Consider the following 24438-nt stretch of genomic DNA (forward strand, 5'->3'; position numbering starts at 1 on the left):
CCAGCTTGGCTGCACCTTAACGGTGCCCACACAGGAGAGGCTCTGGCAGGGAGCACAGCCACCCACAGCAAAGGTTGCTGTGTGTGGGCTGCTTTGATCTGGATGGCAGCAGGCAGGCTGTTACAGAGGGAGCAATACGCACACATCAAGCTGTCAGCTCTGGCCAGAGTTAAGCCTCGTGGAGATGTGGAATGCGTATCCTGGTGGAGAGGCTGCCCTGCAGGTTTGGCCTTTCCTGGATTGTGTTCTTCCCAGCTCTGTAATGTAGTTTCCCATCCTTCCCTAGGTGATCCCGAAGGACTGAGGGGGGAAGGGATCAGTGTAAAATTACTATAAAATACTGTTTCAAGTCATAAAGTCCTTCACAAGGGAGAACAAGAGCAGCAAATAGAAGTCACCCAAAATTGGGACTGGGAAAAGAGCTGCTTCAATGGACTCTGGATTAGCCCTTCAAAACCATTCACAACTAGATTTTTTTCCTCATTGCTTTCAATGTCATTCTGTGTCCCTTTGCCTAAAAGGTTGTGACACCAGCATTTCTGATGGATATCCCTGCCTGTGCATCTACTGTGGCTCGGTTATGATGCAAGTCATCACAGATGCTGCCACCAGGCAGATAGAATCACTTTCCTGCCTTTTCCACTAACAAGTCCGTTTATTCCTTTACCGTCTTGAAATGGAGAGGAAAAGATCTCAAAAACAGCAGTATTGGGATGAAACAGAAACAAAATCTTACTGATCTTTAAATGAAACTTAGTATTTATGATACAGTCAGATTCCCTTTGGATAAACATAATTTTAAAAGTGTTGAAATGGCACAGTTTGACATTGCAAACAACACACACTTCCAAAGAAGCTGCTTTAAACCATCTACTCTCTTGCAGGCTCAGACCAAACTTTCTGGAAAATACTTTGAGAAACTGGTACTTATTACTGCCTACTCCGCAATGCAGAGCTTTACCTGCCTCCTAAATGATGAGGACACATGAGATTATGCCTGCAGGCAGAAGCTGCTGGCTGCTTGGTTTATTGACTTCCTTTTCCTCCTTTGTACTACTTACTTCAAAGCACTTGCGGGTGAAATAAAAATGCTTGAAAATCTCAGTAACTGGTGGGTGCTCAGATTCTGCTCAGAGCCCTTCAGCACTAGTGCAGTTTCAATTGTCATTAAGTATATAGTATGCGAATATTTGTCACCTGAATAATTTTAAGCCTTTCTTGTATCCATTTCCACACCTTGAGTCCTGGATATGCAAAAAGATAATACAGCGTGCAGCAATATCTTACTTGGGGGGGGGGTCCCCCAGATATATTGCAAAGTCATGCCCTGACTTATTTGTTAGTTTGAACCAATCTTTACCAGCAGTTGCAAGCATTTTTAAAGAGAGCCATTGTGTTTGTGGCCGACCACGAAACTGCTGCAGCTTGTGAGCTGCCTGCAGTTCCACCAGAGCACCACCAGAAGGTAGCAGGGCGCTTTGCTGCGGCCAGCGTTCCTGGGGTTTCATGAAGCTTTTGCGGTGCCGAGTTTGTACAGACACGCCTGCCCTCCATTTGTTCTCTTGATCTACACGAGAGGTTCCTTTCCTGAAGCAGTAAGCGTTATTTATTTGATGTTTTGAAAGAAATCTTTTAAATCTTTCGTTATTTATGTAATCTTTTTGAAAGGGAAAACTGGGACTGGAATCCCCACCAGGAGAGCCTTAGCTGTCGCTCTTGCATGGCAGTTGTGCAATGCTGCTCAGATTTATTGGGAAGACTACACTCACTCTCCTTTATTAGTCTATAACAGTAACTCTACTGCTACACATTAGCAATAGCAGTTACTGTTCTCCAACCTTCTAGCTTCAAGAGCAAAATCACTGAAACAGGACCCTCTTTTCTACATATTCCAGAGTTCCCTCTATGGAAAGCAGTTGCCAAAATGCTGGTTTCCAGGATGTAGTTCGTCATAGCTTGTACAGTTGCTGCTCATTTGTGAGCAGGACCCAAGATGCATGCTTCTACACTACATTGCGCTCTTGTTTTTTTCTTGGCATTGATGGTCTTTGGGTGCTTCCCAGCTAGGACCAAAGTGGTTCTTTACAAGAGGCTATGAAAGTGAGCAAAAGATAAAGTTATGTATGTCCCCCCTTCAATGTACTTAGAACACTTTACACTCATTGGCACAGAGATAGAGAACTAGTGTGTTCGTAAGCGCACAGGCATGGTTTTCTTCACTGCTGCCTTTGCAGGCTTAATTTGAGAGGCTCTAGGAACAACACCCCAGAAGGAGAGGACCAGCCTGAGTGGAGACACTCAGCTCATCTAGCAGCTACCACACCAGGCTGCATCTGGCTTGGCTGGACCAAGTCCTTGGTCCTGCTGTTCTTCCTAGGTAACCTTTTCTTCCTGGAGGAAAGGGGATAATATTTTCTGCTCCATGTAAGAATTGGTGGGGGCATAAATTGGTGTTTGTCAGCTGGATCATACAACCACAAGAAGAATAGTTTTGGTCAGTTTCCACTAAATGATGCTGTAGCCACTCCAAGGAACAGAGGCTGTTGCTGTTAGAAGGTTAAAAAAATACATTCTTAACTTTAACTACGAATTGAGCTGAAGCACTGTTTCTGCTCGTCAGCTCACACCCAAGCCCTGCTCTTTGATCTTACCCTCAGGGTACTCTAAGCAAGGTATTTTGCATATATGACAACAAAGGTTTCAGCCCAGATGACCACCCAGCTACTTAACACTGAGGATAATCAAGCCTGAGTGGCAGCAGGCTTCCAGTGCTAGCCTGTACTTCCAGCTCTCTTCTATCTATCTTCCTCCTTACTTCTCCATGGGACATTATCTGGGGTATCCTAACGTCAGAGCTTGGTGGTCTATTTCCAGCATATGTCTGCAGCAGCCAAGCAGGGCAGATGTCCAAAATTCCTGCCCCGTTTAGCTGGAAGCTGAAATGACTCTTCTGGTAAATCCGTGATGTGGTAGCAATGGGGATCATAATTTTAGGAAAACAAACCCAAACTGTCATCTTTCATGTTGTAGTGGAAGAAAAATGAGAAGGAGGGAAGTTGTGCAGACGTCCTCTGCAGAGTGACTTTCTTAATGACACTCTCATTAAGAGTGACTTCTGCCAAATGCTGTTTACTTTTCGCTGTCAGATCTGTCTGAATTAATCACAAGCAACTCGACTTAAAAGTGAGGCTTGTTCTCTGCTTGCTAAGTGACACACACACCAACTGTGAGAAACTGCCTGCCAATGGCTTCATCAGGCAGCCTGCTTTAGTACAACATTTGAAAAATAAAAGATACCTTGCCAAGTCTCCGTCTTAGCCGATGGTCTCTCCTACGGCCCTCGCACGAGTGCAGCTATATGGCCATGGCATGGAGAAGGCTTTGCTATACAGAATTCTCGCCGGGGAGCCGGTCTTGCACTACCAGCAGGTTCAAAAGAGAAATAACGCAAGAATCTTACTCCAGCCCAGACTGGCCACACACAGTTTAGGACTGACAGAAATCCAGCCTGGGTGGCAATGACACAAATTTGAGAGGGCGCGTGAAGCCAGACTGGTGGACTAGAAAAATGTTAGAGAGTGGTACACCAGACTAAATTAATTGTGTTCATTTCCAGCATCACGAAAACTGTTACAGGCTTTAATGCAGTGTATTCACAGGGCAGATGGACTCTTGTAGAAGCAGTCCTCAGTTTCTCATCCTGTTATCACTTCCTTTTTGTACAGTGATTTGTTCAGTACATATTGGTGGTATTTATTCTGCCTTTACTGATTAATTAACGAATTCTTACCACACACATCAAAAAATACAACTGCAACTCTGCAACACAGTCTTTGGCATTTGCTTCCTCTTCTTTCCTCAGGACATCTGAGACTAAGACAAATGTGTTTACACAACAGTTAGGATGTCTGATTTGTCCTTGGCCTTCCAGGTACTTCACAGGGAGTATATTTTGCCAAGTCAAACGTCAAGTACTGTAACTTCTGGGGTCTGCTAACAGCTGTGAAATCCTTGGCTGACCATCTTTGATGATGTACAAACTCTTTCTGACCTTGACCGAAATGACCTCTTGATGCTCCAATTCACACAGCTGCAAAAAGTGAAGAACTCAAGTGAAAGTGACTTGATTTCTTTGAGCTACCCATTGTTGACAAATGGGAAGGAGAAATAGTATTTTTAAACTGTGAGCGTAACAGGAGAAGATTAGCGTGTTCAAGTGATCCCAGATGCTTCCACATGAACACCCAAAGCAGTGCTCAGGAAGCCCTTAGTGTCTCCTGTGTTTTACATATCTCCTAGTCACCACCATTGCTTTTTTGTGCTCCCTATGCGCTTTCTACAGGACAGAGGTCAATGGCTGGATGAATGACATGAGACAAGAGCTTTGCACCAGCCTCTCTCCACTTACCCCCGTAGGAGGTAGGGGGGACATTACTGTCTCTCTGCTGTCTCTTCCCCACCTGCCTGTCTCCTTTCTTAAAGGGAAAGGAACAAGGTAACTTCATAAACCAACATGCTAAGCCAGAAAGGTTGCCTTTCCATGAGGTTTGTCCTTACAGTCAGAAAGACCATGCACACTTGTAAAAAGGCTCCCGAATATCTGGTCTAAAAGGAATTCCTATGAGACAGACTGCAGTATGGCAGCCCTTGGTTCTCATCATGGGGATTAACTATATCACAGTCTTAGAAATCTAGAGGATTTTGCACAGCCATCCTCTGCCTTAAGTGCTGCTAATGCATGTCTAAAGAATCCTTCTCTGTTTGACAGAAAGCTAATTCTATGCAAAGACACTTTATGATTTAACTGTCACTAGTATAGTGAAAATCTGTTTGTTCTCTGACATCTCAAAATCTCTAAGCCACATATCATGGCTTTGATCCAGCCAAGCCTTCAGTATGAATGTGCACCCTAAGCACATGCATTATCTTATCAGATGCAAGCACTAGCATAACTAAGAGCCATCATAGCAGAAATGTTCTCTGGGTGTAAAAATTTGTATCTTCAAAATGCATGTTGAATATCCTCTTTGCATGTACTTTTCATTGTTCCTCATCTTGAACAGGAAGCTTCTTTAGGGAATTTTTTGCAATCAAGGAAGTGGGAGCAAAAGGAAGTGGATTAAGAAATGCCCGTGCAAACACAACAACAGTTTCAAGTTACCATGAACTTGTATTCAGTCTGTACAAACCTTTCATAAGTTCACATAGTGAGGCTTGTTCTGCATTATTTTTGGAAGCTGGGTGGGGTTCCTCCACTGTCTGATGTTTCCAAACCTCTTCTGGTCTCTGTACAGAGTTCTCAGGCTACCCCATCTCTTGGGTGGTATCTCTAGGTCTGTCTGCTATTCCAAGGCTCTGACCTAACAATTGTTATGTTTAAACAACGCCTCTGAGAGTGAGCTTTCCCTCTCTGCCTGTCTTTAAGATAGGTGGGAAACACTTTCAGTTCTCAGATATGCACCGTGCTCTGTTCTTGCTGACTCTGTCCAGGTTAGCAGGGTGCACAAACACACCCAAGAATACAACTCCCGCAGTGACAAGCTAGATATGGCTTACAACAGAACATGTCCTACTGCATTATTAAGCGGCTTGTTCTCTGATAAACTGTAAAGCCTCTCTATCATGTTTGTTGTACTTTGAGGTTCCTGAAGGAAACAAGATCTTCTATCTCAGCACTGTTGAGCAGCCATGATAAAAGTATTGGCCTCCATACAATGGGGAAACATTCCAGTTATGTAAACAGCAGAGAAATATTTTTTTCCCTCTGCATTCCTAAAGTAATCTGGCTTTAGCTTAGTCCATAACTTAACTTCTGTGTACACTGTTCCCTCTGCTGCCTATACACACACAAATTCATTTCTTTAGAACCACAGGCTGCTGGCCACTGAAACAAGCGGGTTTAATGCATTCTTGTGAAAGCCAGCAAAAGACTTTGAAAATACATTGAGCCACCAGCTCTAAAATGCATTTCCAAAGATGTAAAAACTGCCATCCTGGATGAGGCCAAATGATGCTTTGAGCAGCGCTCCTTTACAGCAGTGGCCGCTAATGACAACTCTACAATAGGACACATTTAAACCTCTTCTTTTTCTTCTTCTTCTTGTAAAAAGTCTCAGCTTCCAGTGTCTAACAGTGTAAGAACTTTCTGGCATGGCAGCTAATGAGCTTAGATTTGAAGTACTGAATTCAAAACTTGAGTTTATATTCAAGTACTGAATTAAAAGCCATACATAATTGTCTTGCTTGAATCTACTGAATCTGTTTTAATCAATTCATATCATTGTCATATCACTAGTATTCCACCCTAGGTGAGGTGTCTAATTTGTGTCGTGTATATAGTGAAGAAGAGCTCAAAAAAAGGGGAAAGAACTTATTTTTGTTGGTTTAAATTGTCTATTTTACATTTCAAGCCTGTTGCCTTTCGCTATTGAATTATTAACGACAGTAATTCTCAACCCTCTGCACTTAGTATAGTTGTAGTCACAATCATCATGTTCCCAGGAGCAAGAGTTATTTCACACATTTTATGATTTTTCTATTCTTTTGTTTAGTTTGACTTTAAGATGAGGCAAGAGAACAGGTATATAATAATACCGATGTGGCTACATGACAGGTTTATACAGGGCTGCAATGTTCTTTATTCTGTTTTCTCTCTGTATCTATAAGAGGAAGCTGAAAGCATTCCTTTTCCCTCCCCCCCGCCCCCCAACATCTACATGGACTCAAAATTCTTCAAGTGCAAGAACACCATCACAACACAATGCATACTGGGCTCTGTTTTCCTGGTTTTCCTTCATTTGTATAGGACTTCCATCTGGACCACAACAGCAGAAGGCATGTGGAAATTATGCGTGAAGTAAAATTACAAATATGGGGGCAGTCTTAATTTTCTTTTCTTCTGCAGCTCAGGCTCATTTCTTCACTCTGGAATGCTGTCAGTAATGTATGCTGCAGCCAGTCCATCTCTACATCCATTCTACTAAACTGACTGCACCCTGTTAATTAAGATGTCATAAACTTGCTGGTTCATTCCCTTTGAAACTCGGCTTTAATGAATGGCTGCTGGGCTTTTAACCTGGTGTACAACTGCTTCATGTTGTCTTGATTTTTCCAGATGTATTTCAGGCAGAAGAGACAGCTTAATTCACCTATTTGCTAGCTAACACCAGCACAGGCCTCAAAGAAAGGCTGCTCTGGAATGCCAGAGATAGCAAAAGCCCCACATAACTAAACAAACAGCTCAGAATAATAAACTGATGCATGCAATTTCCTGCATTGTCTCTTTGGAGTCAGTGGGCTCATGGGGCTCCTAAGTGAGCAGGAAAAAGACAACCAGCTCAGCCAAAAAAAAGAGGTACTGCCATAAAACAAACACTCTGCAAGAGCTGTGTCATCTCCAGTGAGTGTTGTTTCACCTTTTCAACCTGTGATCAAAATTGAGATTACCAAGAAAAAGCAGCAGCCCAGGAAGTTTGATAAACATGGGTGTCAGATCATGCTCAGAAGTAGCAGTTCTACTTCAGCCCCAGCATTACGATTTCTTCTGTAAATAAGTTGTGGACAATACATTCTGAAAACCTACTTTTTAGGCGCACACCAGAGTGTCATTTGGCATAAATATATGGAAGTGGAGGCCATGTTCTCAAGTGTTGACTACTGTCACCTTTCTACCGAAGGCAGGGAGAGCTGCAGCAGTGGGTACATTACTTTGAGTGATGGAGCTTATCTGAGTAGCATGTAACATTACATATGCACCTATTTGCACTAATAATTGCAAAATTCATGGATTTGCTTCCTCCCTATGTCTCTTCAATTCCTGTTGGATTTTCTTTTCAAAACTATTACGTGACAAAAAAAGCTGATCCCTTTTCCAATTTGAAGCTGCAGTCTGAAGCTTTTTTAAATGAGTGGTAAATGCTCTCATACTACAGCATGTATGGTATTTGGGTATAAGACAGTAAACCTGATGTTCAGCTTAAGCTGACTTTAAAGGACTCTGAACACTCACCTAATGTTGAATCTTCACTATGAGTAAGTTTATAAACTAAGTCAGAAGAACACTATGAAGCCAATAGACCTGCAAGCCCCTTGATCCTATTTCTATCAACAGATACATATGCTTGTTCAGTGTTTGGTAAGCTACTAAAAATAGTTGCTGATCCATCCATCCAGCAATATTTGTATGATGTAGCTGCCCATGTGAGAGGCACAGCCTTCATTCAGATCCATCCAGGTGTGTGCATGTATCGAGAAAGACTAATTATGTCAGCACTTTATTCGTGTTCCTGCTGCCTTGCACAGTGCAAGCAGTTGTGTTCAAAAGGTCAAAAAGACTTCCTAGCTGTATTCTTCCCCAGCTTTAGAGTAATCACATTTGCAACCTGAATGTATGCCTCAAACTTTTCAAGTGGTCTTAAATATAGGATTAAGGTAGTAGACAAAGATTGCATGTTTCCCTTGGCTCTCTGGAAAAATGGTGTGCTAGAAACAATACAAGTTTTAAAATATTTGGAAGGCAAAAGTAGCAGAGTTTGCCAAAGGATGCTTGTTTCACAACAGCTCTCAAGGTTTCAAAACTTGTTTTCAATGTGTGCTAGAGGAAAAACAAAGCTCTTCCAATGCTTTCAGGAAGCAAAATTGTGACAAAATGGGTCTCCTGAGACACAGAAGCCCAGGGCATACATTTGCCACCTCTAGCAGAGAATCTATCATGTTCAGTTCAAGAATCCTCTCAACTCATATGTAAGACTTTATCAAAAATTATGTTTTGTTAAATAAGGACAGTATTTTTCTAATTTTGAAAGCCTATGGGTAAACCTACAGGGTCTATCAGCTCTAGACAAAGTGTCACCTTGTGGGTCTGACAGAAGCTGAATGCTTCATCACAAAAGCCCTGACCCAAAGGCCAAGCTCACAGTAGAAACACTCTCAATTTTTCTATGCTATGAGTTTTATTTTTATGTTACTTTCTTAGTCCTACATTTATTGCCTGAATAAAATTCTTCCTGTATCTCTTGCCAAAAAAACCAACCAATCAACCAAACAAATCCTGTGGTGAGGAGAGCATGTAGAAAAATCATGTCAGAAGAGCAGAGCCATAAGGTTTCCAGAAAGACACGTGCTCTTCATGCTGCTTTTATTTGTTCTTGAAGTGTAGGAAGCAGTGAATAACACATGCATTTTGTATGTTGTGTATGCCAGAACCTTTACTGGTGAACTAAGCATCTTGCCATTTAACCTTTTTCCACAACTATGCAGAGTATTTAAAACCCAGTCCAAGGAAGTTAAAGTTTCTAGGCTTACTTGTGCAGTGATCTTAGCATTTTAATGTGCAAGTGGTCAAATCCTTCTGTATTCAAAGCCCAGAAAAATAAATGAGCTTTCCCATTTTGATTCATGTGACTGTTCAAGATTGTTTTATGAAACAATAACCAATGTGACTTTCCAAGGTCATGTGCATGTTAGTGACAGAATTCAAATATAAAATGTCAATGTACTCTTAATTAGGTCAAGATGTCTGAGCAAAATTCCTTCTCCCCAAAGCATCCTTTTTTCCATGCATAGGATAATTAAAATAAATTATACCCATGAGAAAAGCCACGCTCTATCATCAAAACCCCATTTATATAGATAAGCTTCAAATCCCTCGTTTTGTTCAGATGAAGTTCATCTGTCTTTATTTGCAGTTGATCTGGCTTTGCTTAAGCTTAGTATAATGGGTCAGGGTTTTTTGCCTACGTAGCTTCCATGATTTGGTTTACATCACTGAAAAAAAAGGAATTCTTAGCTCCTTCTGTTTTCTAGCTGCCCTCACGCTCTTTATCTTAAGCTTTGTTAGTGACCTTACAGGCCCCTGTATTTGGCCAGCCTTAAGAAGCAACAACACAAAGAGTCATCAACATGTTCTTCTCCACCCCTAGGTTATAAGGTGAGGCAATGGTTAGATGGCAGGGAAATGACACACTTCCCTCATAGGTATAGCAATGGACAGTCCACTTCACTCCAGCTGTACACTGGGGAGATGGCTTGAGACAGGCAGCCGCACCACAGACACAGGAACAGGATGAAATGGTCCAGTATTTATTTTTGTAATAGATACTTCAGGTCATGTTCTTCCTTTCCAGTATTTACATTAGAAAGTACCTCCAGGCCCACAGCTTTCTATGGGATAGCCCATGAGTAGTAATCATATCCACATATAATGGTATATTCAACACTGAAAAGGATGACTGGCTCTAGCCTTTAAAACTGGAAAAGCACTCTCCCTTCTTCCCTATCATCTGGAATAAGAAAGCTAGCCTCCACACCAACGGCAGTTGTTTTCCTTGCCTCTCACAGCTTTCCAAGTGCTAATCATCCTTCTGCTCAGGATCTTTCTGAGCAGCTGCCTGCGGGGTTTTTTCCCCCTAAGTTTTAACACTCCAGAAAGATGTTCCCTTACTGTAAACTTTAAAATGTGCTTTCAGAAGAAAGAAGCAGAAGTAAATAATGTAGGCAAAGGGATGAAACAAAGAAGAAAAGATACTTTCTTCTTTCTATTTAGGAGGGAAGGGGAGAGAACTAATGCTCAGCTAGGTCCTAGCTATTTTAAAAGGTTCTTGCTGGTCTGCGATGTATGCAGCTGGTAAAAAATTAATAAAATGTAGTTCATTAAGTTAACAAGTTTTAAACCTCACACAACTGTTATGTGCAAAGGAAAATTTTTGTATTCCTTTACCCTTTCAATAAGAACAAAAAGCATATTCCATTATTAACTCCTTTTCAGTTCTGAAAACTTTTCTTTGGGAGTTGAAACTTTCTACTCTTTTTCTAAATCCAACTATTTAATGACTTCAATGAATTTGAGCTGTCACTGAACTTGGCTTTGATTTTGAGCTTTTTATCATGCATGCCTTTCCTGATCAGGGTTACATACCTGAACTGGAGCATTAAATGCACGTATCCATATCCATTCCTTCATCAGTTTCTGTAGGCATGCTGGCAAGTCTTGCAGCTTCAAACTCAAGATTGCATATGACAGAACAAAGGAAAGAGAGAAATTGACACTTTTTGTGTTCATAAATCTGTTACTTTAAGAATCATGTGCAGTACCATATCTAATTATTTTTTTAAGGACACTAGAGCAGTAAAACTTACCTTCACTTAGCCGTAGCCTTCCTCTTCCCTCTTGTCTATATAGCCTTTTTTTTTCAGTGTTTGACAAATTCAGGGAATTTTAAAAAAAAAGCACGTGAATGTACTTTATGCTTCATTTTTAACATTAAAACTTTCTCAAGCTGTAATAAGTAATGTAGATCTGCAATATACTGTATTCTTTTTTCTTATATTTATTCAAATACAGTAATGGTACACTGCTAATCGGCAAATGGAACACAGAACCTGCAAAAGTTCCTGATCATCAAAACTGGAAAATTCTTAGAAAGAACAAAATACTTTGACTTCCTATAGTTCTTGAAGGGCTCACCACCTAATGAGAAGAAATCACAGGGAAAGATAGATTATTTTTTTTTCAGCGATTACAGTAAGAGGTCTGGAAATATGTTTGCAACTAACTGCTATTTGTTTCTCTAATTTTAGACAAGTAAGCTTTGTTCTGAACCTCTTTATCCAAATCACCACATCTTCCTGGAAGTTAAAATTCTCATCAACAGTGATGAGAGAGGGAAAGAGGAAGAAAGTAAACTTCTGCTAGCATGGCTCTAGCATATACAAGTTGAGAAAAAAAGCTATTTTATTGTCAGCAATAAGCAAAATTTTATGGTTGGGTCCTAGTGAAGCTGGTGTGCTTCAAGAAGATTAGTTTACAGAAAGGGCTAGCTACTATGGGTACCAACTCTCCATTATCTTCAAAGAGTTTACACATACTGTGTTAATTTGAAAGGGTATGGATGGTCACTACTGGGAGTCTGCCCATGCTTGAAGACAACAACATTGAAGACTGTGTGTGCCCTCATTACTTTCATTAAGTAATACAATGTTTCTAAAAATCTCACTCTTGTTTTGAAATGTCATGATGCGATAGAACCCATAAATACTTTAAACAGCTGTAACAAGCAAGAGTGACCCATGGGCTAACACTTGCACATGCACAAACAAAACAAAGTAGGAATGAAAAGGGAAGCAACTCTTGTATTTCTGGAGAAAAAAAAAAAAAGTGTTCCTTGTGGAATAATTTTGCAAGTATGTGCAATTAAATATAAATAAATAAGCAAACAGGGTTTATAAACAAGAAGCGTTGAGCGTAAAAGACAATTTAAGTTCGGGTGAAATAAGCCATTGCTTTCATTCACAGAGAGGTTTCAAACCAACTACCTTCTCTTATGACACTTCTGCTGATGCCAAGGAAGACAATTTAGGGATTGTACCTAACATGGAATTCTGTCATTTCGTTGGCTCCTTCTACGAATAATGGTGTCTTAAAGACATGAACAGAAATTGCCCCCATTTGCCTGGTGTATATAGGAGAATAGTCTGGGCTCACCCTGAGTAGAAGCCTGTAAAGGTGCCATCTGATATTATCTGAAGACCCGAATTTGCTCTTTGAGAGATCACAGTATAATTTGGTTATTGAATACTGATATCAGGATATCGCATTGAAATATTTAAAAGCAGGAGAAAAATCACAAGCATATGTTTTGTGTGTACATACAAATGATGAGGAGGAAAAATGCAAACATTAAGTTTGGAATAAGAACTGAAACCACCGATGGGCAGGAAAGAAAATAACAGAAGAGAGCCAGAGTACCTCTTTACACACAATCCTGGACCTTCAGTTCCTACCTAACAGCTACTAACAAGCCCTGGTATTTCCCTTCCAACATGTGAGTAGGTATTCATAAATACTATTTATATCCTGTTGGATATAAACAACTTCTTTACACTGTCCTGAGTGATTCCATCCCACATTTCTGGTGAAAATGTATGCTTAAAGCTTCACTCCTATGATTTTAAGAGGCTTGATCTAAGACATCTTTAAGTTGATTGATTTCCTAGAAGTCTGTGAGCCATAAGACTTTTATCAAGATCTACCAGGCTATTATAAGTCATCTACAAAACGGGGCTGCAACATCTGTGATGATGAAGACGACGAAACTGCAAACAGCAGTAGATTCTAGTTGAAGCTGAGCTTGGATGTGCAACGGTATTTCGCGCATGGTCCTGATAACAGCTCTGTAACCTGGAATGTCTGAGACACTGCTGAAGCAGAATGAAGGTTTGCTCTGCTGCCTACCCTCAGCCAGAGCTCTTCCCTCCCTAAGCATCTCTTTCTTTGCCCACAGCACTTGGTAGAGAGAAGGCCCTCGTCTTCATCAGCGACAAAGACTACATCACAGCAAGGGAATGGAGATCCTTAGACCAAATCCATCCAAAAGCCTGGTATCTAACGCAAATCAGCAGTTGAAGTCACTTAAATTTCAGTCAATACAGGACTGAAGGCCAAAATGAAATCATAATTTCTTTGAAACAAACATAGTTTCAGTTAATTATTAAAACAAGAACAAGGCACCAAGGCACGCATAACAGCTTTATAAAATGGAAGAGTACTAGCACTGAGCTGAGTAGACATAACTCTCCAACATGACTTACTTGTTCCACATGTCTACTAATCTCAGTGAGGAAAAAAAAATATTCCTGTTTATGAAAAAAATAGGCTCTGTACAAGATATAGTAAAATATACCCACCAAATTTATTCTATGTCCTTTTTCCAAGATTTGTCCAAGTAGTAGCAGTGCTGAAGCATACAGCAATTTTTTCAAAGTAGTATGTGAGCTTTTAGTACAAGTTGTCCATTGACAAAAACTGCACAATTCATTTTCTACCATACACTCTTTAAAGAGATAGTAATTGACTTCATTGTTTGCTTGTTATTCTTGCTTCATTCCCTATAATGAGCAAGGATGAAGTCTAGGTCTTGGATTAGGAAAAGTTAGGATCATGAATTAAAAAAAAGGCCTGAATGTCCTTTAATGGAAATTATAAGAAGAGTTAGACAGGTTTACCTATCACAAAATTCATTAACACACTAATCTGAAGGTTGTGAATATAGGCAACACGTAAGAAAGTCACTGAGCAACCCTTTAGAAGATGTTTTCCCCTTATCTTTTTATTAAACTGTAAAAGTAATAAAATCTTAAAAATCAATTTCTGAATTATACAGGAGTTCATGAAAAAGGAGCTAGTAATAAAATGTAAATGTCCAGGTATTTGTAATAGAATAGAAAAACATGGGAAACAAATTTATAAATGGTCAGTTTCTTCTATTTCAGTTGAGGATCATGCTTTACTTCTTGCGAAAGTTCATCTAATGGCAAACATCAAAAGCAATAAAAGTGACAGCATACGTTGACTGAACTAGGTTTATCTAACTCCCTCTTCCTTTATAGTCATGCAAAACTGATCTGCTGACACATGCGCAAGCAAATCTTGTGACAAGTAGACAAAATACAAGAGCATGGGAAAGGTAAATAGCAAGATATAAGGACAGACATTATTACTGTACAGAGTGCAGAAAACAGGAGAGGGAAATACAGAGATCATACCATTCATCATGGTGCTGATGTATCTTCATGCATCAGGTGGACAGCCTTAGGGCCATCACTTCCATGGGCTCATGTATGTGAAGACAGAATTACAATTCTTTCTTCTACGCATCAGAATATGGATATAACACTTACACGATTTGCTTCAGACTCAAAGCTGGGGTTCTGAAATGGTGTCAATTGCTGTGGCTCCATTGGTTTCACGGATTTCGAGTCTGGTAAAATTTTGCCGTATTTCCTAGCCCTTACTCTGACAAAATTTCCATCAGTAATAAACAGGAATTATGCTTGTATATGCTTGGAAGGATTAGGCCCAGAATATTCAGTCTCAGTTTGAGTTCCCTGATGTTTATTTCTGTTTTCTGAAATTTTAGTATTATCTAGCTTTTGCTAAACAGACAGGAAAGGAGACTCTTTGGGCTGCTAACAATAAGAGGATATAACCTGAACGTCATTTCAACCAGAAACAGTGTCACATGAACCAAATGGGTCTAACCGTTAAAAGAAATACCAAGTCTTCTCCACTTTTTTGGCTTAACTGCTACAAACACATATACCTTTAGTGTGATTTCAAGTGGGCGAGGGAACCAAAACAAAACACAGCACGTCCTCCTTACTCTTTGTCTTAAGTTCTGATAGGCTGATGAAGTGGACATGGCAGGGTTGTGTGCGTGACTTCAAACAATGGTTTGTAAGCTCCTGAGGTGCTGAGTGTACCTGGGGTAGAAAAGACGCAGCAGATGCCTGGAAAAGGAGAGGATGGAGGCTGATGCTCTTCCAGCTGTCCCAGTATTGTGATGACTGTTGGCTGAGATGTCCCGGTGATGTCCTCATTAATGTGTAAAAGAAGAAGTAGGACCTTCCTACTGCTCCAGCTCTCCTTTCAGTTTTTTCCTGATCCCATTTTAACATACTGAGACCAGTGTCAATTATTCCTGCTGGCCCTGAAGTTACTGAAGAACTCATCTTTTTTTCCATAGGAGAAAAGAGAGCATGTTCTCTCTCCAACCTTGTATATTTTCTTTCCCTTGACACTTTGTTTTTAAGAGCTCTTTGTCCTAGATGTGTATCACAGTAATTCTGAAAGCATTTCTTTTTCTCATGTCTTCAGCCCTGGGCTGGCATAATTTCAAAATAATATTTTGAGTAACATGCATATTGAACTCTCATACAAAGGGAGAGTGAGGTCCTATGAATGTAATATAAGCCCTACCAAATTAGACTAAAGATCTGTCTATGTTTGAATCTTCTTTTAACTCACCCATTGTAGTGAACAGTTTAAAGCTAGGCAAGTGTAGTTAATATTCTCATAGAATCTGGGATACGCACCTCCAAGTTTTCAGAGATGGAAGAGGTGATACCTTTGTAGTGTGTTAAAGCATTGAATGGATTTTTATTCCGCAGTGTTTTTGCACACAAACTTTTAGTATCCCACTGCATTATTTTGTGGATTGGTTCAGTTGCTTAGGTAGACACTGTTCATGAAGTACCTCCTTTTGAAAGAGGTCCCTGCCATTCCCATTTAATGCCATGTAATCTTTACATTGGCAACAATAGCGAAGACACTCCTTATTCACCGTCTCCGCTTTTCCTCATGACTTACTATCTATCATATTCTTTTGTCTATCACATCTCTTTTCAGTTATCTCTTTTCCAGCCTGAAGATACTATCTTGTCTGAGAGTGGTATTTTCATCACAGTATCCTAACTGAATATCTAAAATATTTTGTATTCATAGGCAATACTAAAAGTTGTCTGAATTTTAATGAGGAAGCTATATCCCTGGAGTCTGGACTCCTTTCTTACTCTCAGAGAGAAGTCACGCTTCTCCTGCTTGTGAGTTTCAGTTGCAATCAGGAAGAACTGCTCCACATGCCCCAAACCTTCTCTCCTTGACTCCTTACTCTGGTACCTCTGGAAAAAAGATAACCAAAGTCCTCATTCAGAAAAGCACTTTCCAAACATACTTTTCAAGACCATTTTTTAAGTTCTTTAGGGCTTTCTTGATATAGGGAAGAGAGTTTAAAAATATACTCTCATTCTTCCAGAGCACTGTCGTACTTTGCTGGGTTACTGCACAACACTCTATGTATTCACAACTAGCAGTCAAAGACTGCCAGTGCTTTTGTGTTTCAAGGCTACAACACACAGCAAGTTTTAAAAAAGCAACCTGCAATAGCCTGTTTACCAAACCTGGTTTTCAATTGTGTCAGCCTATTCATGAGCGAAAAAATGCCATAAACAGATGGCACCCTCCAGATTTTGCCTCTATCTTCTGTCCTGCCACACCAGAGCTTTCAGTCTCCAGTTTATCTGTATTTAAATCTGTGGTTTATGATCAAAGAAGCCTACCATGGTTTTCTGACGTTCAGTGTCCACTTAGGTTTTCTCAAAAACCAAACAGCAATGCTTTGGGGTGTAGAATATGGCAAAATATACTCACTTTAGCATGAATGTACTAGGCCAATGACAGACTGACTTTGCGCTTATGGACAAGAGTATGTTTCATGAACTCTCATGAGCTTAACTTAAAAGTACAATCAACCTCTGCTGTTCAGACGGAGACTAGCAGACGTTTTGATTTTGCCTACCTTTTTTCCTTTAATCTTGGAAGCTGGCCATATGATATTCTTAGTGTGCACTAGGCTTGTCCACAAACGAAGATAAAATTCCTATGACTACATTGTCTGAATAATGTGGAGCAATATGAATCTTGGTTTTCTTTTTTATAGCTTGAACTAATAACCCAAAACTTGGATCATTCAAATGCTTGTTTGCTCTGCTGAAGACCAAAACACCCAGACCTCTGCCTGAAAGGGGAAACTTCTGGCAGACTGACTCTTCTCCTCCTATGTAATAATCTTTTTCCAAAGTCATGAGGACAGACATTTTGCTCTCATTTAAGGGCCATGTACTCTCTTCAGTCTGTGTCAGAACTCCCAGAGGTGTCAATGAGATTTGCATGTATAAATCAAAACTGGCTGCCCTCAATTTGAGTGTGTTTAAATGATTTATGTAGGAAGTCTGAACTTCATGTTTCTAGCCCTGAACAATTTAGCTTAAAATAATTAAAGCCAGTGAATCGTTGCTATTTGAAAGGATTGCAAAGTATCTGTCCTAGTTTTTAATGATAAATAGGTGAGAATTTGAGAGATTAATTTCTTTTTTTTTTTTCATTTTCACAGAAAATTCTTTATTTCTTCCATGCATGTTGCTTCATGTTCTATTTAAACCAAAGGCTAAGGCCTAAGATGGCAAAAAAAAAACCCACTCAGTTTTTATGACTAAGATGTTGATTGCCTAGCTTTGGTACCTCAGTACTGAATGTAAAATACATCCTGATCTCTCTTTCATGCTTCTTTCACTACTGCCTCAAAATAAAAATATTCAGCAGTCAGAAACTGCTGAGACAGTGTGTTCCAGCAACAACACATCCTACTGCAGGGTGCTCTCAAGGGCAGATTCTGCTCTGCAGCAGGTCCTGCCTGGTCTTTGTCATAGTTTGGGGGCAGTGAATGAAAAACATGGCTAGAGCTGTAGGAACATAAGGCACTGCCAGCACTGGGAGGTGAAGGTTCTCAGGGGCGAGGAGAGAACTCGCTTCCTGGCCTCAGGAGCTGGACCTGTTCTCTCTGCAGTTCCTCCCAAAAGGTACAGGAGGAAAGAGGCAGAAGCAACTTCCTGAAGCCCCTTTTTTCTCTTTCCCCTCTCTCTCCCAGAATAGATCTGTCGCTTCCATTTAAACCATGAAGACTTTGTCACCTACCGGGAACTGGCGCTTCCCCCCAGTACCATATCAATGGCTCCCTGCTGACAACTTTCAGAGGACATTTTCTGAGAATGGAAGTCTTTCTCCTTCCACTCTATACTATTCCTGCAAACTTTGCTCCTCATAGAGAGTCTTAACACCCCTGGCTGAATTACGGCCTGACATCCACAAAGGGAAGTGGACAGCAGAGAGCAACCCTGTACCATGCCAATGGCTGAAATGGAAGAAAGAAGTCTGGCTCTGTTTGCTCCATATTGTGTGAGGTTTCCTCAGATAGAGGCTGTGTGCTTGAGCACGAAGAGAGCCTTAGAACAAGCTTAAGTAACATCAGGTCCTGATTTCTGTTGTTAAGCTGTCAATTTCTCTCTCATTTAGATAAAATTTAGAATGCTGCAAGATTCCTGCAGAAGACTTAACATTTCAGTTGCGGCTGTGTTTCCACTGTGGCACGAAGTTGCTAACAGAACATCTTTACTGTAAAAACAAAAATGACCTGCATTCCTCCAAAAATTGTAGGGTATGTGATACTGCAGTGTTGTCTCTGCAGGCAGAAACATTGTGTGGGTTGCGTACAAGGATGTATTCTGTCCAGCTGTATTTGGGGAAACATGAAGGGGGGGAATATAATGCTTTTCTTCTCCATATTTGGAAAGATGCTTGGCCATGTTTCATTGAGTAATTCAACCAAAAAACTATTTGGCTAAAGGACAGCAATCCTCAGACTGTTTGTTTGCAGAAGGGATTTTAACCAGGGGTAAAGATTTCCCTTTTGTTTAGTAAGCAGGGTGGTGTTAAATGACCATATGATCTTGCGGGTAGACAGTAAAGAATTGCTGGAATTCACAAAGTCTGTGGATTTTAATAAGACAATTAAAGAGATACAGCAACATGATTGTAAAAGTAGTTGAGTGCTGCTCTTAAGCTTTCCTTTTCAGGACCAGTCAGCCCTTTTCTGTCACAAGGCAAAGGCAGTTTATTCACAAGATCTAGTGGTTTTTGTTACCTGCTGTTTTGTAATGGAATAGAGTCACAGACCAGCACCACCTTCTTGTACACATTGTCACCAGAAGCCACACGAAACCTGCATTTTCTGCTCAAGTAGTGAAGCCCAAGGGACGTATTTTGACCTTCACGGATGCTTAAAGTGGGAAAAACTCCTTCTGCTCTCCACTTCCCCATCTGCTACAGATCAGTATGAACCAAAACACAAATAATATGCATGAATACAACAGGGAAAAGACCATCAAAAGCAGAGGGCTTAAGCACATCAACATGGAAAGGATTTGTAAAGAGCTGGCAGGCAAGCTTGGAGAACGCAATTTCATTACAACAGAGATTTCCCCTGGAAATGGTGTTTTTGGAAAGGCTTAGTGAACATGTAGTGAACAGAATGCTTGCTGCTTACACACGCACACACGACCTCCACCATCAGCAACATGACTTCAGCAAGCACAATCCCATGGATAAAATACCTTCTTGAGGATTTCACAGGCTAAATCCACACTTTTTAAGTTTTGGTTTATTCCAGAAATTATTCAATAGTTTTCCCAAATCACGTTGGGAACACACTGGAATACTTTGGTTGCTCTCACTCTTTCCCTCATACCATTAGAATGCGTTTATTACAGGTGCTGATGCTAACTTCTCAAAGTATCTTGTAATGCTTCACTTAGCGTCTCTTCTCTGTGCAAGCAGGTTGCATGCCAATGATTTTGAAGAGAGTAACCTGTGTTATACATTAAGGGAGAATACCTGAGGAGAGTTACTCACTACTCACAGGTCACCAATTCTTTTTGAAGTCTTTTGTATGCTAATTATCCAAGGATTGAAAGGCAATTTTCCCTTTCCACTTCAACATTCCTTGATTTTGCTTCCCATCAGTACCATGCTTGGATCTCTGTCTTGCACTCAGAGTCAGAGCTTAGCTCTTCACCTATTTAGTCCTTTTCTACTGTGAACTCCCTCTATGACAAATATATTTACATCTTGAATTGTTGACTTCACTCTGCTGCCCTTATACAAATACACTTGAACCCATAAGAGCTTCTGTGCAGCATGACTGCATGGCCTGCGAGAGGAGAATACTGTACATGTATCAGTGAAAAAATTATAACTGCCCTGTTATTTTTTACATTCCCAATTCTGATGAAATTGCCAAGATTGAAATTAATTGTCGTGTTCTCACAATCATACCTGACTGTGGTCCCCCACACTGGCAGTTCAGGAGGTGCCTATGAAAACTGGCCATTGACATGAATTGTTCTTCCTTTGATAAAAATGCTTTCAGTTCATCCTCATTTCCTTTGCTTCCAAGTCCTAAAATGTGTGGCATTTATAAATCTAAATCTGGTCTAAGGAAAACACGGGGCAAACAAGGGAACTGACAGTTAGCTTTCCAATAAACTAAACGAGCAGAAGATTACTCTCAACCACCTCAACACTCAGGAGTAACAGCAGCACACTGTAACTGCAATGATCCACTTCGGTTAGGAGCGCCTTGTAGAAACCAAGCATTTCTTCCACTTCTACCTCCTCTTCTTGGCCATACTCTTCCACTCCTTCATTCTGGTCTGTGCAAAGACTGACATGATCTCTAGCCTAGTACAAGGTAGACAAAGAGCACTGTAAGGTGTGCTAGTGGTGTGACTTAAGACCACGGTCAATGCAATTGCAGCATCATTCATTTAATCCTACGAAGACCAACAGTGCAAATCAACTTTCTGAGGATTTTGGTAGTTGTAGCAACTTTCAGTTACCCCTTTCAAGACAGAAAGTCTGCAGATTAGCCCAAGCGTGATGCTGTAGCCTTTATTTCACTGTCACATGAGCATAAAACTGTTTAACTGATCCAGCCCTTCAGCCGCACATCCTTCAGCACCAGAACAACTCTTCACATATGTCTCTGTAAGAGTCTGATTGCAATCTTCCCTTCAAGCATTAAGTGTCAAATGTATACCTAAGAAACAGACTTTTATGAAGCACTTAAGCTACTACATATATGGAAAAACACATTAGAACCATATATTTAATGCACCATTTCTCTAATTAAATATCTTCTGTCACTTAGTCTTTTGTCATTTGCACTGGAATTTGAGTATTGCTGGAAAGTCAAAGTATTGGATCAATTTTCTATCAGGTGAAACCCCAGTGAAGAAAGAGTAAATAATTCAATTAAATGTAAATGTGGGGTTTGACTTGCAAATGCAGCAATGTACCTGTGTATTCCACGGCACTGTGAAATGTCAATGAAAGTAAACTAAAGCAGAGATGAGGACTAGAAAATGAATAAAGGAAGGAAAATTGCCAACAAAAGGCAAAACCTGCAATACACAGGTCTACATAGTTACTCTATTCCCAAAGGGATTTTTCCAAGTAACTCCTGGAAATTGAGTTGATTAGCTCAAGAACGGTATAATACTAAACCGGTGGTAAAATGAACCCAAGTTATTGCTTCATAACAGTCTGGAGAATTAAATCTGTACAGAGGTTGGTTGAAGGGAGAGTGGGTTCTGAATTTGGGCAGGAGGTCTCTTCAGGAGTGTTTCTCCCAAAGTGATCCACAGACAGCAAGACAGCATGGGATCCCTTCCGAACAATGGCTTGCCATCTCATACTTGGCTACCGGGAATTCTTCATAACAAGCACAGAAGATTATTGTCACTGTCGGTACATCCATGCATATACATTTATATGTACATACTCATGTAGATGTACGCATGCAGGTGTTGTCTCTGCCTTTCACACACAGCCCCTTGAGCGCACTCACCCCATGTACCCAGAGACCTCGCCATCGCGCAGTGAGACGGCACATCAGTGAGGCACTGCTACATCTTCAAAGCTGCTGAACTGAGTCCACAAGCGGACAACGCGTCCCCTTGAACAAGAGAAGGAGACCGTGACAGAGCCAGCCGCGAGATCATCACATACAACCCAGCCGTAAGCGCATCCTCTCCGCAAAACAAAGCGCTGAATTCACCACGACTAACGCAGCAGCACGTGTTAGCGCAAGCCCTCGCTCCGTCCCTGCGAGCAGCCGCTCCAGCACCCGCGGCGGGGGAGCGGAAAAGGCTCTCCTCGCTTTTGGGGGGATTTTCCTGCTTTTCCCCCTTATCCGGAGCGTTTCCAGTGACCGAGACACACACACACACCCGCCCTCGGGGGCCGGGCTGTCCGCCGCCAGCCGTGCGGCACCCGCTGGGGCGGGACAGGGAGGCGGGGAGGGAGCGGAGGGGGGCTCGTTACCGAAAGGCGAGGAGCCGAGGGGGGGCAGCCGGGAGAGGGGCGTGCGAGGGGCAGCGCCTCAGCCGCGGGGGAGGCCCGCGGGGGGATTAAAAGGCGCGGGTACCTGCGGAGGCCGGCGGGCAGGCAAGCCGCCCCTCCGCGGAGAGGAAGTAGGGCGTCAGGGGGCGACCAGCCGCTCTCTTCCCGCCACTGCCGGCGTGTCCCCGCGCCCGCCGCCCCGCGATGTGGCCCCTGCTGGCTCTGTGCTGCTGGGGGGGGCTGTCGCTGTCGTTGTCGCTGTCGCCGTCGGCGCCGCAGGGCCGGGCGGGCGGCCCACCGGGCGCCCTCTCCCGCGCCCCGACGCTCGCCTCGCCCGCCCTGGCGGCGCCGCCGGTGGCCGACACGACGGAGAGCAAAGTGGAGAAGCTGGGCCGCGCCTTCAAGCGCCAGGTGCGGCGGCTGCGGGCGCGCAGCGGGCGGCTGGAGCTGGTGTTCCTGGTGGACGAGTCGTCGAGCGTGGGGCCGGCCAACTTCCTCAGCGAGCTGCGCTTCGTCAAGAAGCTGCTCTCCGACTTCCCCGTGGTGCCCGCGGCCACGCGCGTCGCCATCGTCACCTTCTCCTCGCGCAGCAACGTGGTGCCACGCGTGGACTACATCTCGCGGCGGCGACCGCAGCAGCACAAGTGCGCCCTGCTGGGGCGCGAGATCCCCGCCATCGCCTACCGCGGCGGCGGCACCTACACCAAGGGCGCCTTCCAGCAGGCGGCGGTGAGCCCCGCGCCGCGGGCGGGAGAGGGGGCGCGTCAGGCGAGGGGTGCCTCGGGCGTGCGGTGGGGTGGGAGGCTGGTGGTGAGGTCCGGTGTGTGCTGGCTGAGGTGTGAGGTGAGGGGCTGGTGGGTCAGCGAGGTGTGTGCTGGGTGGGGTTTGAGGTGAGGGGCTGCTGGCGTGGTGCAGTGCGGTGAGGCGCAGGCGCGCGGTGCCCGGCTCTGAGCGGTGAGGGGAGGAACGGCACGGCGTGGGGTGCAGTGGTGCGTGGGGTGGTGAGGCGTGGTGGCGTGGTGCGCAGCGCGCTGTGCAGGTGTGGGGCGGGAGTGCGGCTCTGCGTGCCGTGCGAGGGTGGTCAGTGTCACGGGGCGTATGGTGGGTTGTGGAACGACGTGATGTGGGGCTGGAATAGTCTGGTCCGGGCAGCTAGTCACCGTCTTGCCGTGCTGTCTTCGACTGCGGCTCCCATGTTATCTGCTGCCCTTGCAAACAAATGTGTGAAATTCACTCTTGGAAGGAGCATGGAGCCAATGTCCCGATTTCAGGAGTGATATATATGACTCAGGTCTGGCATCTGAAACGTCTGCCTTGTTTCTTGGCAGCGGGACTTGGGTGCGTGATAGCTGTCAGCAGTCAGACACATCTACATACTGACGCCAGGTGACTATTTTAGTTGCTGATGACTGACAAAGGTGCCCTTAAGCTGTGTGTACTATACCACTTAATAGAAGCATGTCCAGGAATGTTTCCAGAAACTGGAACACAATCATCTGTAGTGTTAAGTTGTTATACTGTCCCATGGCACAAATTTGGTATCAGCAGCTCCTGGGCATGTGCTGGCACTTGAGCATGTTGGGGAGGTTTCCCAATAGATGGCTTGTGGACAGCCAGTCTACTCTGGAAGTTTTTTTATGAGGCTGAACCGGGCTGCCCCTTGCCATTTGGTCTTCAGGAGCGTTCCCAAAGCAGTTTTCTGTTATTGTCGTAATTTCTGGTAGTGTCCTGTAGCTGAGCATTGGGTGTACTTTTCTTGAAATGTCTTACATGCTCTCACTTGGAGTTGATGAGTGAGACTGCAAGAGGTGCGTGCGTCAGTGCTGGGCATGCGAAATTGGCGAAGGTTATTCGCTTCTTCACATTTG

The 24438-nt window shown here is 42.7% G+C and overlaps 1 protein-coding gene across 1 annotated transcript in view; it reads left to right on the forward strand.

Annotated features, from left to right (window-relative positions):
- Positions 1–22620: 22620 nt before the first annotated feature.
- The window catches only part of SVEP1 (sushi, von Willebrand factor type A, EGF and pentraxin domain containing 1), a 125831-nt gene continuing 124013 nt past the window's right edge, over positions 22621–24438 (forward strand). Inside the window, exon 1 of the mRNA XM_030471193.1 lies at positions 22621–23299. Within this exon, the coding sequence (XP_030327053.1) occupies positions 22775–23299 (525 nt within the window). The 5' untranslated portion in view covers positions 22621–22774. The remainder of the gene's footprint in view (positions 23300–24438) is intronic.

Source organism: Strigops habroptila, chromosome Z, assembly GCF_004027225.2.
Source record: "Strigops habroptila isolate Jane chromosome Z, bStrHab1.2.pri, whole genome shotgun sequence".
NCBI lineage: Eukaryota > Metazoa > Chordata > Aves > Psittaciformes > Psittacidae > Strigops > Strigops habroptila.